The sequence below is a fragment of the Pelodiscus sinensis genome, chromosome 2, assembly GCF_052426305.1.
Source record: "Pelodiscus sinensis isolate ZL-2025 chromosome 2, ASM5242630v1, whole genome shotgun sequence".
Taxonomy (NCBI): domain Eukaryota; kingdom Metazoa; phylum Chordata; order Testudines; family Trionychidae; genus Pelodiscus; species Pelodiscus sinensis.
Window position 1 is genome coordinate 219,965,582 of NC_143053.1, and position 18,143 is coordinate 219,983,724.

Sequence of the window (18,143 nt, forward strand, 5' to 3'; positions counted from 1 at the left end):
GATATACCACTTCTGCTTCTTCCCCCTTATCCCCAAGGTTTGTTAATCTGTCAACAAACAAAGAGAGCTATATAGGTTGGTTTGACACAATTTGTTTTTGGCAAATCCATGCTGAGTTACTAATTACCTTATTATTTTCTAGATAGTTACAAACTGATTGCTTAATTATTTACTACATTATCTTTTTGGGTACAGAAATTAAGATGACTGGTCTGTAATTCCCCAGGTTGTCCTTATTTCCATTTTTATAGACTGGCACTATCTTTTCCCTTTTCCAGTCTTCTGGAGTCTCTCCCATCTTCCAGGACTTTTCAAATATGATAGCTAATTGTTAAATTACTGTTTTAGCCTCTGATCTCACCTCATTTTCACTGGCATTCACTATGTCAGATGTACAATGATCACCAACCTTCTTGATGAAAGCAAAGTCATTAAGCGTCTTTGCCATTTCTACATTTTCTGTTGTAGGGAAAACATTCTGACAAACTCGATTACAATGCTTCTCAGCTTTGCCTTATCAACATTTTAGGATGCCTTCTTTGTAAGAAATTTAAGCCATAAACTGTGAATTTCCTACTCCATTTAAAGTGATACATTAATTAGTTGAAAAATTAACTGTACATAAGTGTAAAAAGTGTGTGTCTTCAGACTTGTTGAATGGGATTGAGCTGAAGTTTATTTTGGGGGCTTTGTGAGTCTTTAAGGTCTCTGGTATTTCTAAATAAACTCATCTACATCCGTAGTTCCCAACCTTTTTGATACCAGGGACTGGCAACCCATACACAAACTTTTGGTGGACCAGCAACATTTTAATTGCATAGCTGAATATTCATTATGCAAATATACAAATAAAACGTTACTGGTCCGCCAAAAGCCCAGCCCTCACAGCCAGCTCTAACCCCTAGAGCCCTCCACTATTCCCCAGTGCCAGCCTATGCCAGCCTCTTGCCCACAGCGCCCCCCAGTACCAGCTCCTATCCCAAATGCTTTAGTGCCAGTCCCTGCCCCTTGAGTGCCCCCAGTACCAGCATCCTGTTTCCATAGCCCCACTGCAACCAACCCTCCTCAGATCTTCCCCCCCAGTGCCAGCCCCTAATATCAGTCCCATTCCCAGAGCCCGCCCCGCCCAACTCACCTAGCTCTGCACTTCTGCCTGCGTTGCAGCGGCTTTGGGGGCCAGGACTCAGGAACATGGCTCAGTGCCTCCTGCCCTGCCTCAGCCAACTGGGCAGGGGTGGGCTCTCCTCTGGCCATGGAAGAGCGCATTCCTGCATGGCAGGAGGGCTGCATGGTGCAGCGTCTCTTCTTGGCCATGGAAGAATGCTTCCCTGTGTGGTGGGAGAGCTGCGTAGCCTCCCAGAGTGCAAGGAAAAGCTCTTCATGGCTAGGAGGAGACCTCACCCCTGCCCAGCATTGGTTGGCCGAGAGGTGGGGCAGGACATGCCTTTTCCAACAGCCACGGCAACAGCAGTACATCCCAGCCCCAGCCTGCAGAACCCCCCACCCTTCCCACCACCCCCAGTGCAGCCTGGCATCCAGAGGTCTGCGGCCTGGCAGCAGGCTGTAGCCCAGTGGTTAGGAACCACTGATCTACACTCTTGTAATCCCCTACCCAATCAACAAATGTGTTTCTACATGGTGTAAAAGCCTTTCATCAAAAATGAGAAGAGACAGAGGGAAGGGTACTATGAGGGTTCTGTAGGTAGACACATTGCTTACATCGGGAAGTCTGTAGAGCTTCATTGTTCTTTGTAAAGTCATATTTCTACTCAAATGTGAAAATTTCACCTCTACCAATTTTCTGGGGTTTAGTGATCGATGCCAGTACCTGGAAATATATTTTAAAATACATGTTAATATAATTACTAATTCAAACATGTTTTATATATATATTTCATCCATTAGCCTCCCAATGAACAATTGCATTTAAGGTGCATTCTTGTCCTGCTATGTACAGGGAGCTTACGTAGTAACTAAATGGGCCAATAAAGTGTCAGTACTACACCATTTAAACCACTTAATGACCATGGTATAGTTGGCTATCATAGCTTGTATCTACATAGATTTTTAATATTGAGATTATTAACCAGGAGTTCTGGTCATAGCCAGACCTAGTCATAGCCTTGGTTTTCTTTACAATTCTTATTTTGCTGTATGGATAAGACCCTCTGCTTGTCTGTGTATTTTTGGGGATGCTTCTCCTGCCAGCTGTCTCTGTGACAGAACATACTTGAATATCCAGCATCAAAGGAGGGAAAATTCAGACCACAGATAGCAAAGCCTTCTACCTACTTGTCCCCAAAAAAGATTCATGGTCTCTTTGATGTCCATAAACTGCAAATAAGATTTCAGCTTTTATGATTTCATCCTGACGATCCAAAGAACCACACAGATCTTGATTATCTACCAGAAGGGTTAAGGGCTGAGCCAACCCTACCGTGATTGAACTTGTGGCAGCATAAGCAATACAGGATCCATTCCACACCAACAAAGTTATACCGAACGTCACACAAAACTTTTCTGACTATATATTTTTTCTATCACTATAAGATGCACACCAAACTGCCATTTCTCCACTGGAGACCATGCAGGAATGTGTTTAAAACATAGTACAATATTCTTTTCAGAAACTCCACTGACCCACCAGTTAGGAAAAAGGTCATGTAAAATTTATGTGCTGAAGTATACAACCCCATCATTGCTAGTTCAATGATGAACTTTCTATCACAGTGAAGGCAGTACCTCAAATAGATTAAAATAGGGACTAGATTCAGGGCCGGATTAAAACCTTTAGAGGCCCTAAGCATTGAAAAGATTATGGTGCCCCCCCCATAATTAATTCAAAATAAAAACAGTACTGTACCGTAAAATCTCATTTTTTTTGGTGCCTTTGCTGGTGCCCTAAGCACGTGCTTAGTCTGTCTATTGGGTAATCCAGCCTTTACTAGATTTTACTCCAAGAGGCTTTGCCCAAGGCATCACAAAGAAGTTGATTCTAATCTAGAGGACATAGCCAAGTCCACAGTGTTTATCAGAATTTATTGAAGAAAAATGAATTTTTATTAGCTACTTTGTGAAAATTGACAAGGAATCAATAATCAATCTTTAACATGATTATTTTTGGGAGCAATGTTACTATGAACACCACCTAGGTTACCTGCATGTGGCCACAGGCTTGGGGAGTACCACTCCTGCAGTGTAAACTGCCTGAAAAATCCCTTCCAGGTTTACTCTTCTTGTTATTTCCCGAATCAGCACAGGTGCTACTCGTTTAGATCTCAATTTCTTATGGACACAAAGAAAATTGATTTCTACCATTTTCTTCACACTAAAAGCAATTTAAATAACAAAATGGTTACAAAGCCCACTAAAACATAGTACAGTCTTATTTATATAGTTTTATTTTCCATGATGATAGTAGAATTTCAGGTTATACTATGTAGCTTCTTAAAAACAAATAATGCTCATTTTAAAATCCACAACAGAAAAAACTCAACCATGTAACAAAGAATTCTGAAGAATCATTAAAATTTCTTATATATTCTTGGTATTTTTAATTTGGCTGCCTTAAGTTGCATCCTGAAAGTATACAACAAATGTCAATATTCTGTAACTGCATCTTACAAGATGCCAAAATTGGAGAATTTGTGTGTAATAACTTTTAGAACTATACCCAGACCTGAACAGCATCCTGGATTTAAGTGCCCAGAAAGCAATCAAAGAGGAAAGAGATGTCAAAAGAATCCACAGTTCATATTCTCTAGTTAATCTTTCCAGTGGCCAATCCTACAGAGAGAACCTGTAAGTCTAACTAACTGAACATCCACCTTACACTTTCCAAAAGGTCAGAAAACACCAAGCATCTCTCCAATGTTCCATCAGTAGAATGCTTCTGAGGTGGTCATTGGCTTGCTATTAGTTTTAATTGGAAACTTGCAAAAGGCTTTTGAAAAATTTCAGACTATGATGTTTTTTCGGCTTCTACCGTCAATGAGTCTTACCACTCAGCTCCTCAATCAGACAATCTCCACCATGAAAGACTGTTCAAGATTTATCATTTATTTTTATTTGTTTACTAAAAGATTTACCCAGTATTACTTGGCTCCTTAATTCAAATAAGTTTTGTTTTTCTTCATTTAAATCATTGTTCTGGGGTGGGGCAGGGCCTGAGGAGTTTCGTATGCAGGCTGTCCGGGGAGAGAGGACTACCCCAGTCTTCTCTCACCATAGCAGTTGGGGCCAGGTGAGAAGTGCCTGTCTATGACTGCTGCAGTGGGTATAGCTGGGGGACAGGTGCATGTCCTCCAGCTGGGGGACAAACAGACACACAAACTCTCTTAAACAAATATTAGATAGCTGTCCATTTCTCTACCTCTGCCCTATTCTGGCCTAATTGGGTTATTATAGCTGTCCCAGTCCCCATCTCTGGCCCCTTGCTGCCCCCTTGTGGTCATTCCAGAGTATAACTCCCTTTTACCAGTCCCTTTCCCTCCCTTTCCATTTTATGAGAAATAACTGAATTCCAGGCACATCCCATTATCCTGGCACAATCAAACCCTTACACTCCTTTAAATTATAATAAGAGGAAGCTGCATACCAAATACGATGGTCCCAGTTCTTACCGCTTAGGAGGAATTCCTAAACAAATGGACTTACAGACATTTCTAAAATATATTGTAAAATTTATATTTACCTGTCATAAATTCGAATGTGTGCAGGGATGGCACTTATGAAGCCTACTAATTTTTTGTTTGATGATACTCTAACTCCACAGTGCCATTGAGGTAACCAGCCTGGAGGACGTAATGCCCTAGAACACAGTTACAGATTAGTGCCCAAAAGAATGTGATCAAAACTTCCTCCTTTGCAACCCAGTGCAGAAATTGCTACTCACCACAGAAGAAATTCAGGTGAGTAGTCAAACCTAAACATGTTATCATCATCTTCTACGTAATTCTCATTTAGTAAGGTATATAGTTCCTTTAGCTAAAAACACATATAAAAAAAGAAAGAAAATTATCTTACACATCAGCCAGAATGTTTAATCAAGAACTGTGTGTGTACACACATGGCTTTACTTACAACTTCAGCATTGCTCAGGTCCAAAGTGTCCCACATAAAACCCTGTGGCAAAGAGTATGGCTCTAGACGGACATTGTCCTTATCTGGTTCAATTGCACCATGAGAAGTTATAACTTCATCTGTTATAGAAAGAAAGGGGAAAAAAGATATACTACTAGCTAATTTGAAAATTAATAATTTTTGAAGTCACTTTACACAAGATATAATGTACAATTATGTAATCAGAATGTGAAGCCATTTAAAAATGTTAAAAATAAAGTTTTGTTTGCTTACATGATTTCGGTTTAAACATCTCACTTATGTCAGCTAATACTCCAGCAGTTACGGTACAGAGGCTCAGAGCTATTCTACTGCAATTTATAACATTTCATAACAGAGCACAACTGAATAGCGAATGATCAGCGTTTATGTATCACTTAGTCAACTACTGAAAGCTATCTCTGAGGTGGAGTTTTGCAGTTCAACAGTGAGATTCATAAGCTATGGTCCTGATCTTGCAAATACTGACTCAATGGTGCTACTCACATGCACCAATGTTTGCAGGACCAGGGCTTTTGATAGAATGCCTGCTGATGAAGCAGAAAAGTTTTCATTTGTAAATTGCAAATTAAAATTGTGATTACATCGAGAGTTAAGGACTTCCTGCAGGGTAATCTTTTCTTCCTTCAGAACTTCTCAGGCAATTAGGTTAAAGATATTTTTTTAAATATAAACAGGAGCTGCCTTTCCTCTATTGGACAGCTATTGTACATCGCCCAACCAGCTCCAAGGAAGGCTTCTAAAGCTGAACAACATTAGGAAATATAGATATGTTGATCATGTTTGCACAAATTATTGATAATGTACATGCGACTGTTGTGATCTTAGTTCTCATTAATGCATCTGAATGACCAGTAGGAGGTACTAGGTTGCTTCTTTGCAGAAAGAGGTTCTGTCAGGAGATTGCCCAATAATACTAAGTTGGTATTGCCTGCTGTGCAGGTTGGAAGATCAGAATCACCAGCAGCTCTGGGTACAGAGAACCCATCAGATACCACCGCTACAAAATGACAGTCTTGATCCACTATAGCTAGGGTCCTACCAAATTCTCTGTCAATTTTGATCAATTTCATGGTCACAAGATTTAAAAACCGGTAAATTTCATTATTTGTGATATTGTAATCTGAAATTTCACAATATTGTAATTGCAAGGGTCTGCACACACAAAGAAGGTTTATTTAAGTAAACATATAACTGCTGAAAATTTCAGCTGCTACAAGGAGACACAGGGAAGGAGGGAGAGGCGGCACCATGGGGGGCAGGGCTGTGTGTAACCGTGCACGTTAACTGATGAGCCCAGGCTGTGTTAACCATGCTTGTTAACTTCTGTGCTGCTGTTGACAGTGGCGCTGCCTTTAGAAGAGACAGGCTGGCTGGCAGACTGAAGGCAGAGCTGCTAGTGCCAGCAGCAGCACAGAAGTAAGGATGGGATGGGATGGTATTGTTATGGTATTTCCACCCTTACTTCTGCCCTGCTGCTGGCAGGGTGCTGTTTTCAGAGCTGGGCACATGGCCAACATTACAAACACTGCTCTCCAATTGCCTGGCTCTGAAGGCAGTGCAGAAGTAAGGGTGGCAATACCGTGACCCTTCTAAAATAACATTGTGATCTCCTTGCGACTCCAAGCCCTTTTAAGTCAGGACCCCCAATTTGAGAAACAGTGGTCTCTCTCATGAAATATATATAGTATAGTGTAAAAGCACATAAAAAGCCAGATTTCAAGGAAGGACACCAGATTTCACAGTCCATGATGGTTTGCATGGCTGTGAACTTGGTACTGTCTAACTATCATATACAGGTTGGACCTCCTGGGTGCACCACCCTCAGGACCTGAGTGGTCCCGAAGGAGGGATTTTGCTGGACCAGGGGAGGTAATTTCTGCCCTCCCACCACCGACCCCCAGCTCGGCTCTGCTCCTAGCCTGCCCTCCTGGTGGGATCCCCAAATACGAGTAGCCCTGCCACAGCAGCCCACGGTCCCACTGCTGGGTCTCTCAGCTTTGCCGTGGCAGACCACTGCCCTATTGCCAGTTCTCCAGGCCCTACAAGTCCTGCCACAGCAGCACCAGTCCCGCTAGCCCGCAGTCCTGTTGCCAGGACTCCTGCCCCCCCTGTCCCCCCCCACCCAATGGCAGACTGCTGCTCAGCCACCAGGGTTCCTGACCCTACTAGCTACCGAGGCTCCTTACTCTGCCAGCCCTTCTGCGGCAGCTCTGTGATCCCACTGCCAGGGCTCCTGGCCCCACGGCAGTAGACAGCTCTCCCACTGAAGCTTGCTGGTGTTCCAGATGCCCTGCCACAAGCTCAGCTGGTCTCTCGTGGCAGGACTCACTGCCACTGTCCTCCCTGCAGCCAGCCTGGCTGGGTTCCCAGACCCAGCAGGACTCCTGCCTCTGGCCCACCACTGGGTCTCTCTGGTCCAGCAACAACCATGGATGGTTCAACCTGTACTATTTATAGGACAGCTGGTGGAAGTCTCATAACAGCAAAAGGAGGGAAAACTCTGAAGTTTATAAAAAAAATATTCCTGTAACCATTCCTTGAAGCAGAAAGACTAATGCCTCCATCTGAAGTCATAATCTTCAACACACTGAACAAAGAGCTTTCTTCCCCAGCACATTCACTCAACACCTGAGGAAGATGCTGAAAAATGTAAAGGTGTACACCGGGGATAGGAAATCATCTGCCTGCAGGTCATCAGGGTGAGCTGCTGATGGGCCGCCAGATGGTTTGTTTACCTGAGCATGAGCAGGCACGGAGTGCCGTACCTCCTAGGAACTGCAGTTTGCCATTCCCAGCCAATGGGAGATGTGGGAATGAGTGGGCTGTGCCGTGCCACTTTCCATGTAACAGAAAACAGTCCCATTCCTAGCACTTTTCATTTTCCTGGCATATCCTAACTTAAAGCATGGTCAAGATTTGGCTAAGAGGAAGCTGCATACCAAATTTGGTGGTCCTAGCTCTTACCGTTTAGAAGGAGCTCTTGAACAAACAGACTCACATACAGACAGGCAGACAGATGCACATTTCTAAAATATATAGCTAGATAACATAATGTGGGGGTTTTGTTCCTCTCTATACTTGGGTTCATAACAGTTCAAAAATCTACTACTGTTACTAAGTAACCAAGTTATTCCTTTCACTGAAGTGGTAGAGATCATTCTTCCTTGTAATTTTCAGGTTCAAGCCCAAATTTGCCCAAGTGGGATTATAATAATACCACATCAACCATCCACACTAGTATTATCAGTAATTTTAGATAGCTACAAAAAGCAGAAGTGACTGCTGAATCCTAATCCTTTTTGATAAAGAATAGCTCCTAGCAGTCCAATTTTATATCTATTTTACAGAACACTCTGTAACATTTCAACATATTTTCTTCTAGCTGCTAAGGAAAAATGTTGTACATAGGCCCAAATAAACTTACTTAGTTTCGGTACAGGTTGTGTATCCCAAAACTGGTATTTACGTTTGGTCGCTTCGTCAATGTTCTTTGCTGGTCCCTGGCATGCAGAGAGCAGCTCCATAGCTCTCTGAATATCTTGCAGCTTCTGCATTGGAATGGCTGGATTCTGTATGGAGAGACAAGTGGGAAGAGAGGCTTATTTACTACATACACCAGTGCTGGGCAACCTGCGGCCTGTGAATAATATGCGGCCCATCAGGGTTTTATGTGTGGCCCGTGAGACATTTTGTTTACCGTTGCCCATGTGAAGGGTTACCAGATTCCATTGGATTCTGTCCACATCATTTTTTTCCTACCAGTATTACTAAAGTGACATACACAAAGCAAGAGCACACGAAACAGGGTGTGTGCTGATTGCAACCAACACTGACTATGAGAGCCATGTGCTCCCCCTGCATCCAATCAAAGCACAGCCATGATTCAATCAGCACACCCTGCAAATTCTAGGTACGCAAGCGCAGTTAGCAAAATGACTTTATCCTGGGAGACCATCTTGGTTACGACAATCTTGCAGTTCACTGAGATGAAGGAAGGCCATTTATGTGGCCTACTCCCATGCCTTGTATACACCATATTCACATCACTTGTTGCAATTATATAGATAGAATGTATATATTTGTTACTACCTTAAGTAAGGCACTGCCAAGGGAGTTCTGGTCCAACATGTAGGTTTCATTGGGGGAAAATCAGTTTTATAATCTTTTATTCTTTTAAAAGTAGTTTAATAATTTTTCACTTTCCTCACAATGGTTTGTTTACATTTAATAATGAACTTGCAGTGTTTGGATCACAAATATTGTAGCACTGTGTTACAGTAGGAGAACCACAGTATGAAGCTAACCAGTCTTTTTTTCCACAGCGCCGGCTGAACAAAGTTAAAATGATAAAACTGCTGTGACTTTTTAAAATTCCTTCACGTTTGACAATCTAAGGCACAGAAGGGCAATTAAAGCTTATCTTCTATCTATATTATAAAATGCATTCTGCAATATATCAGCTCTATTCCATATTAATGTTATGCTATATTGCTACATATTTCAATATTTACTGAAACTCTATCAGATGTTATTTTCATTAATTTTTGCTTTACTTTTCAGTGTACAGAAAATGCATGTGTTGTAAGTCCATTCTGCCAATGACTAGTTCTACTACCACTAACATTGTTTAGCAAAGATCCAAACGGGAGCATTTAAAAGTAAAGATAAAATAAGCTAAAATTGTACTTAAAGAGGAAAGAAAAATGTACAGTACTATCTCCACACCAACTTAGGGCTAAATTTTTCTAACTTTGGTAGCTAAAACAAGGCATCTAACCCTCATTTTCAGACACAGCTGAGCACTCTCATCTTCAATGAAAATGTTGCTTATGTAGCGTATACCCACTGCAAATCACAGATAGTCATAGTGAGTTATAAATCAGAAGGGACATTTCTATTTTTTTTCTTAAGAAAGGTCTGATCCTGAACAGATTTGGGAGTTTTGTCATCAACTTTCTGAGAGCCAGGATTTCACCCCAAGTTTTGTGCAAGGCAATATATACATCCTTTAAAGTAGATTATATTACATGCACTATTTAAAGTGTTCTGTCCCAACTGTCAAATATACAAGCCCCCTGCCCTCTATATTAATGTGTTGTTCTTTCATTATTTCACTTCTTTTCTAGGACCCATATAGAGAAAACACCACAAACAACAACTAATATGGACAAGCAGTAGGCTTCAGTACAGTCCATTTCAAAGGCAGATCTACTGCATATAGTTTAAGTATCTCCAACTTCAAAGAAGCTTCATGTCTTGTCTTATTTAATATATATTTTTATTTTCTTAACATTATGTAGAGCCAAAACATAGTGACATGGGTCAGTGTTCCCAACTAAAAACCAATATATCCAATTCCTGTAGGCTAATATGAAGGTTTCTAAGGAATTAGAGAGATTTTTATGCTTACCAGTACACTGACTAATCAAATATTAATTCTGATGTGCCAATACTTAGGATGTTTTTAGTTTAGTAGTCTAAGCAATAACACTCACCACTGTACAACTTTCTGAAACTATGTGCAGGGGCCAAGGTGTCCATTTCTGAAGTTCCTTCTTGATTACTTCTTTAGCCATGCGAAGTTGTGATGGCCTTTCTTTGTAGTAGTCTCCTAGGGTGTGTCTAGACTACATGCCTCCTTCGACGGAGGCATGTAGATTAGCCAGATCGGAAGAGGGAAATGAAGCCGCGATTAAAATAATCGCGGCTTCATTTAAATTTAAATGGCTGCCCCGATCTGCCGATCAGCTGTTTGTCGGCAGATCGGGGCAGTCTGGACGCGATGCGTCGACAAAGAAGCCTTTCTTCATCGGCACAGGTAAGCCTCGTTTCACGAGGCTTACCTGTGCCGATGAAGAAAGGCTTCTTTGTCGGCGCGTCGCGTCCAGACTGCCCCGATCTGCCGACAAACAGCTGATCGGCAGATCGGGGCAGCCATTTAAATTTAAATGAAGCCGCGATTATTTTAATCGCGGCTTCATTTCCCTCTTCCGATCTGGCTAATCTACATGCCTCCGTCGAAGGAGGCATGTAGTCTAGACACACCCCTAGGGCCTAGCTCTCTGGCCAGGTGACCTCTTAAGTTCAGTTCTGCCCTGGGACAGCAAAGTCCAACTACAGAATCAACACGGTTATTCAAGCAAAAGATACTCTTGCCCCTTTTAGGCTACAAAGAAGTTCCCTATTTTTCACCCCTATTCTTGGTGACTGCAGAGTTTTTACTTTGCTCTTTTGGCTGAGAACTACCTTCCTGTTTTTTCCCCTGAAAGCTCTTTTTCCCCAACAGATTTCCCCTTTGCCTCCCCTTCTACTCTGGCAACTTCTTTCAGGGTCTTTCCTCCTTCTTACAAGCTGCTCCCTATGGTTTTCTCCAGCCTCCCTTCACTAGGCCCTTCCCAGAGAGGGTTCCTTGAGCTCCTTTCTCCTGGGTTTCTTCTTTCTATGTAGTTCTTGCTAATCCTTTCACATCTTAGATCACTAATGGTAACTGATCCACAAGATCAGGATCAGCGAGGGGTCTACTCGTAATCACAGGCAAAGCTGAACCCAACTCCCCTTGACAGGCTAGCCAGGGGGGGAAAATCACAATATTGTTCTATTTCTAAGCCAGTAACAAATGACCAATATAAATTGGGTGCCTATCCACAAAATATAGAAGAGAACGGGAAATGGTATATATCATTTTGACATTAACCATGACTAGCTATGGATCATGGGTCTTCTTCCCCAGAGAGAGGGGTTCTTCATTCATGGCAACAAATTCAGAGATAGGTAAGGGAATGGCATTTGTTTTCAGTTTCTCCAAAGAGAGGAGGAAAATTTTCTGAAGAAACACACAAGATGGAAAGTAATATCTGCTTCCCCAATTTGAGCAACTTATTGCAGTTAAGAGGGATGGCACAAAGACTGAAAAAATAAAGCAAAATGTGCAATGTTTTGTGATCCAAAGGAAATGAATCTGATGTATGGGGGAGCTGGTGCCCTTTTCTGCATAAAGTGGAGCTTTGTCAGAGCTTTGCTAGAGTCTTCCTTCGTGCCATGGGAGGAGTTGTGGAGGAGGTTCATTCTGTTATATGTGCAGATATGCTGAACAGATGAGGGACTAGTTGGAAAGAATAGGGAATCAGTGACATTTTAAAGCATTTTGATATCACACTTCCCTTTGATTCCTATTTTTTTGCATGTGAGACTGTTATCAGGGGGTGGTTTATGCATTTTTCAAAATCCAAGTATGCACCTGTCATTGATGGAATAACTAGGCCAAAACTGAAAGAAGGCTACTAGAAGGCCACTGTAACAATAAGTTCAATGATCTAACTATTGAATTTAATGTGTTCCATCATTCAGAAAATGTCTCTAACTAAATACTACTTATTATCCAGATAGTTATTAAATGTCATTATCTTCAAGTTTGACATTTTAAAAACACAGAAAACGGTTGTGGAAATGTCTGTAAAACAAAGATCATTCTGGACTAGATCATGGACAGGGATTAATTACTTACAGTAAAGAGACTATGTTCAATTTTGCTTGGCAAGGAAGACAGAATAAAAATGTTGACCATGGAAATTACTAATTATGAATATACACCCTATGGCTGCGTCTAGACTGGCAAGTTTTTCCACAAAAGCAGCTGCTTTTGCAGAAAAACTTGCCAGCTGTCTACACTGGCCGTTTGAATTTCCGCAAGAACACTGACGATCTCATGTAAGATTGCCAGTGTTCTTGCGGAAATACTATGCTGCTCCCATTCAGGCAAAAGCCCTCTTGCACAAATGCTTTTGTGCAAGAGGGCCAGAGTAGACAACGCGGTATTGTTTTGCGCAAAAAAGCCCCGATCGCGAAAATGGCGATCGGGGCTTTCTTGCACAAAACTGCATCTAGATTGGCTCGGACGCTTTTCCGCAAAAAGTGCTTTTGTGGAAAAGCATCCGTACCAATCTAGACGCTCTTTTTCACAAATGCTTTTAACGGAAAAACTTTTCCCTTAAAAGCATTTGCGGAAAATCATACCAGTCTAGACGTAGCCTATATGTTTACATTTGGTTTTTGTCTTTGCTCACACATGTATTAGTTCTTTATGGTTCTCCATATGTCTATGGGAGGGGAAAAGACTTGCCTTTGCCATGCTCCTTGTATGTGTTATATGACGTTTCCTCCTGCTGCTTTTTTGTTATGTTTATACATATTGAAGCCTAAAAAAGTAAAATACTACAAAGAAAATTTCATATTGTACAGGTTGGACCTCCCTGGTCTTGCACTCTCGGGCCCTGAGTGGTCTTAAACCAGGAAGTTTGCTGGACCAGGGGAGGTCAATACTCCCCAGCTGACTGCCCCACACCTAGGCTCCTCTCCTTGGGGCTTCTACCCTGCTTGCTGTCACCAGAGTTCCTTGGGGTTCTGGCTGGGGACTGTCTGTTGCCAGCCAGGGTTCCGCTGCCGAGGTCACCTAGCTGCTGCCAGCCCAACTGCCCTACCAGACCAGAGAATCCCGGATTTGGGAGGTTCAACCTATAGTCTGCATCAGAGTGCAAGAATAGGCAGACTGTTCACAGGCTGGACAGGTAAAAAGCAGACATGGAATTTCAGAAAGTAAAGGCAACCGGCATAAGGACTGCTACATATGCACCTAGACGGCAATAGCTGGGAAGTCAACATTGTCTGCTGTACAAAAGTTCCCAGATGGAAACTTCTTTGAGGACAATATTCTGTCAATACAGAAAGTTTGAAAACTGAGTTTCATGAAAATATGCCTCTTTCCTATATATTTATTTGCATCAATAAAATATTTAAAAAGATATTTTCCATGTCACATAGTTATTAACACAATTCATTCAGACTACAAGTGAGAGACCAGAGCATTCAAAAATATGTACATTAATTGATTCAAAGTTCAAGATTCAGTCATTATCTACGTGAGGTTAAGAAGAAACTAACTCCAAAGTCATGTTATTGCTTAATTACCTAGTTAGAATGATTTTATACCTTCCTAGTCAACATTTTCAATAATGATCTGGAAGTAAATAAAAATCACTGCTGATTAATATTTGTGGATGAGGCATAGATTGGAGAAGTTGTAATTAAGGATGAGGAAAAGCCAGTCATACGCAGTGCTTAAGTGTGCTCTGCAAATTATGCAAAATACATTATTAATTTGTATAGAAATTCTGTTAAGGGGTTCTATGGCTTTGTGTTATATAGGAAGTCTGACAATATGATCATAATGGTCCCTTTTGGCATTGGAATCTACGAATATACTCAAATACAAATTTATACATCTAGAACAAGGAATGCAGTCCATAGGCTTTAGAGATCACAGTGGACATGCAACTTAACATGAGCTCCCAGTGTGATGCTGTACAAAAAGGGCTAATGTAATCTTTAGGTCTATAATCAGTGAACTACTAAGCAGAGACAGGGAGGTTATATTACTTCCGTTTATATCACTGGTGAGACTGATCATGCAAAACTTCATATTTCTGATACTTATATCTCAGAAGGGTGTTGAAAAACTAGAAAGGGTGCAGAAAAGTGCTGCAAAAATTATGCTATTGTCTGAGACTTGATGCTACAGACAGTGTGTGTATGTGTGTGCATGCACGCACAGTGCAGACATTCCTAAGGTTATGTCTAGACTACATCCCTCTTTCGAAAGAGGGATGTAAATTAGATCAAAATTGCAAATGAAGCTGGGATTTGAATTTCCCATGCTTTGCATAATGGCGGGATCCTAAGGAGTACAGGATCTTTCGAAAAAGGGTTGTTTTTTTCTGAAAGAACTGTGTCTAGACAGCGGTTTCACTTTCAAAGTACCGTTTTCGAAAGAACGCATGGCTGCCATTATGCAAATGAAGAGCAGGAAATTCAAATCCCAGCTTAATTTGCAATTTCCATCTGTCTAATTTACATCCCTCTTTCGAAAGAGGGATATAGTTAGACATGCCCTAAGAGTCCCAAAGTTTCAGTGAAATAATATACTGCCAGATCTAATACATTTTACACAGGCAAATCCCCAACTAAAACCAGTCTGAGTTTCATCTTAGTTATGCAAGATCAGTTCAGATTTCAGAAACTTAATCCTAATTATATACAGAACCAGGAAAAAAATTCTGATTTTGGGAAAAAAACTGGCAGTAACATCTTTGTCTCTGTCAAATGTAATCTAGATTGCTCTGATTAAACCTGGGTACATAAAAAGCAATTATTTTTTAATTAAAAAAAAAATCAGATTTTTTTTTAGTTACATTGATTTTTTAATCAATAAAATACTACATTTCTCATTTAAAAATAACAGTTACAATTTAATCTCATCACAAACACACTGCACTTAAAATGTCATAAAAATAAATTAATGGCTTTAGTCTGTCCAGTTTAACTACCAGCTATTGCTTTTTGAAAATTCTGGGCTTTCAATTTCTGTTTCTTAGTAGACTAAAAAGTAACACGTGCAAAGAAAGGCACAAGATGGATAGGACTGTTTTTGTTCTATGTTTATGTGGTGGTAGATGTTGGCTAAGCATGGCAGAGGATCCCGCTTAATCATTTAACTGATTAAACGGGATTTTACAACCCTACCACTAAGTGTAATTTTCTTATTTTATATTACATAATACATTTCCCTTATTTTGGAACACCATGGTGATGCCATAAATCTATTCCCTATTTTACTTCAGCATAATTTAACTGTATCAAGGAAATCCCATTCTATACTTTTTTTTTTTTTTTGAGAAAACAAGTGCCAGTGAGTTCAAAGGGGCTTACTCCATAATTAAGTGCACTCTAAGTGCAGTCAGATCTGCATGCTTGCTGAAACAAATGTAAATGATTAACTGAATACATAATAGAGTGAGAAGAACTGAGAACGATGACTTTTCAAAATCATTTCTGAATGTTGTGTCAGGATCCCATTTAAGAGACTTAAGCTATCTGCAACAACTTCAGAGGCATCCATTGGTACTTTCAGCTAAACATATGTCAGGCCACAAAGTATCAATAGCAAGCAAAAGATTTCAATCATCCCATAAAACCCCACCATGAATTGGTTTCTATTAAGGACCAGCAAATACCAACAAAATACCATAGATGAAAAGACATTTATTTATGCCACAAATTCTCCATTTTACACTGTTAACAATGAACACCTTCACTGACATGGTTGAGTCCTTACTCATGACACTATTCATATATTTTTGTTAGTCTCTAAGGTGCTACAGGACCCTTGTTTTTTTAATTTCCTTAAAACCAGGCTACCCTCCACCTAGCTGAGCAGACATTGGTGGAAGGTTGCTAAACACTGTGTGTGAGAAGGAACTTGAACAGTACGCAAGAAATACAAAGGGGACATTTGTCAGTATAAGATGGGATGGGTGGAGCACTGTACACAATGATCCAGTAGTATATGCCTGTGTGCCAACAAGCAATAGGGTTGCATGTCTTTCAGAAACAACAGATGCATCAGGAAACGCCCACACGACAGAATATTTAAAGGATGTGGCAATGAAAGCTGTAATCAATTGTGAACAAAAATTCAACTGTTGTGTGCAGTTTTGCCACAGATAATTCTGCAAACTTGAGAAGATACTTTGAAGAAGAAACAGAAGTATGCCTCTTAACAGATGGCTGCAGTGCCCATTTAATTAATCTTTTAGCCAAAGACTTAAGTACACCTTCTCCAGAAATAAAAGAAAATGTTGAAGTCATACAGTACTTGCATAACAACCATTTTCTTTCAGCTTCACTGAAGAGAAAAATAGCATCCAGACTAATTTTCCCTCAAAATGTTTGATGGAATTCTGTGGTTGACTGTTTTGAACAACTGATTAAGAATTGGCCTATTCTCATAAAACTTCCTGACAAAAACCATGATTAAATTCATGGAAGTATCTCATCCAAAGTATCTAATCATCAGATTAAAGAGTAATATAGAGGATATGCTCAGTATACAGAAGCCTATTACACATAGCCTTACACAAACAATGAAGTTTAATAAAGACAAATGTAAAGTGCTCCACTTAGGAAGGAACAATCATTTTCACACAAACAGAATGGGAAGCGACTGTCTAGGAAGGAGTATGGCAGAAAGGGATCTAGGGGTTATAAGTGGACCACAAGCTGAATATGAGTCAGCAGTGTGATGCTGTTGCAAAAAAAGCAAACATGATTCTAGGATTCATTAACAGGTGTGTTGTGAGCAAGACGCAAGAAGTCATTCTTCTGCTCTACTCTGCGCTGGTTAGGCCTCAGTTGGAGTATTGTGTCCAGTTCCGGGCACCGCATTTCAAGAAAGATGTGGAGGAATTGGAGAGGTCCAGAGAAGAGCAACAAGAATGATTAAAGGTCTAGAGAACATGACCTATGATGGAAGGCTGAAAGAATTGTGTGTGTTTAGTTTGGAATAGAAAAGATTGAGAGGGGACATGATAGCCGTTTTCAGGTATCTAAAAGGGTGTCATAAAGAGGAGGGAGAAAACTTGTTCATCTTGGCCTCTGAGGATAGAACAAGAAGCAATGGGCTTAAACTGCAGCAAGGGAGGTTTAGGTTGGACATTAGGAAAAAGTTCCTAACTGTCAGGGTAGTGAAACACTGGAATAAATTGCCCAGGGAGGTTGTGCAATCCCCATCTCTGGAGATATTTAAGAGTAGGTTAGATAAATGTCTATCAGGGATGGTCTAGACAGTATTTGGTCCTACCATGAGGGCAGGAGACTGGACTCAATGACCTCTCGAGGTCCCTTCCAGTCCTAGTATTCTATGATTCAAACACTAATTCCACTTCATTTTCTTGCAAATATTCTTAACCCCAGATATAAAAGTAGTTGACTTCTGAAGATGACGATACTGCCATCGCATGGGTATCTCAAAAATCACTCCTAAGTTATGAATGTCAAAATAAATTTCAGGGCTGGAGCAAAACCATTTAATATCAGTACATGTTCAAAACATCATCAGTAACAAAGTCAGTCCCCTAAATTGGTAGAAATGATTAGCCAGACACCTTGAAACAGAGTTCCTTTAGTTG

The 18,143-nt window shown here is 40.7% G+C and overlaps 1 protein-coding gene across 5 annotated transcripts in view; it reads right to left on the reverse strand.

Moving 5' to 3' along the window:
- Positions 1-18,143, reverse strand: part of NMT2 (N-myristoyltransferase 2) — a 52,714-nt gene that overhangs the window by 11,873 nt on the left and 22,698 nt on the right. For all 5 annotated transcript variants that reach the window (XM_075922442.2, XM_075922437.2, XM_075922443.2 and 2 more), the window contains 6 exons: positions 8,549-8,693; positions 5,083-5,201; positions 4,895-4,986; positions 4,694-4,810; positions 3,158-3,328; positions 1,720-1,828 (listed from right to left, as the gene is read on the reverse strand). In XM_075922442.2, the coding sequence (XP_075778557.1) occupies positions 1,720-1,828; positions 3,158-3,328; positions 4,694-4,810; positions 4,895-4,986; positions 5,083-5,201; positions 8,549-8,693 (753 nt within the window). The remainder of the gene's footprint in view (positions 1-1,719; positions 1,829-3,157; positions 3,329-4,693; positions 4,811-4,894; positions 4,987-5,082; positions 5,202-8,548; positions 8,694-18,143) is intronic.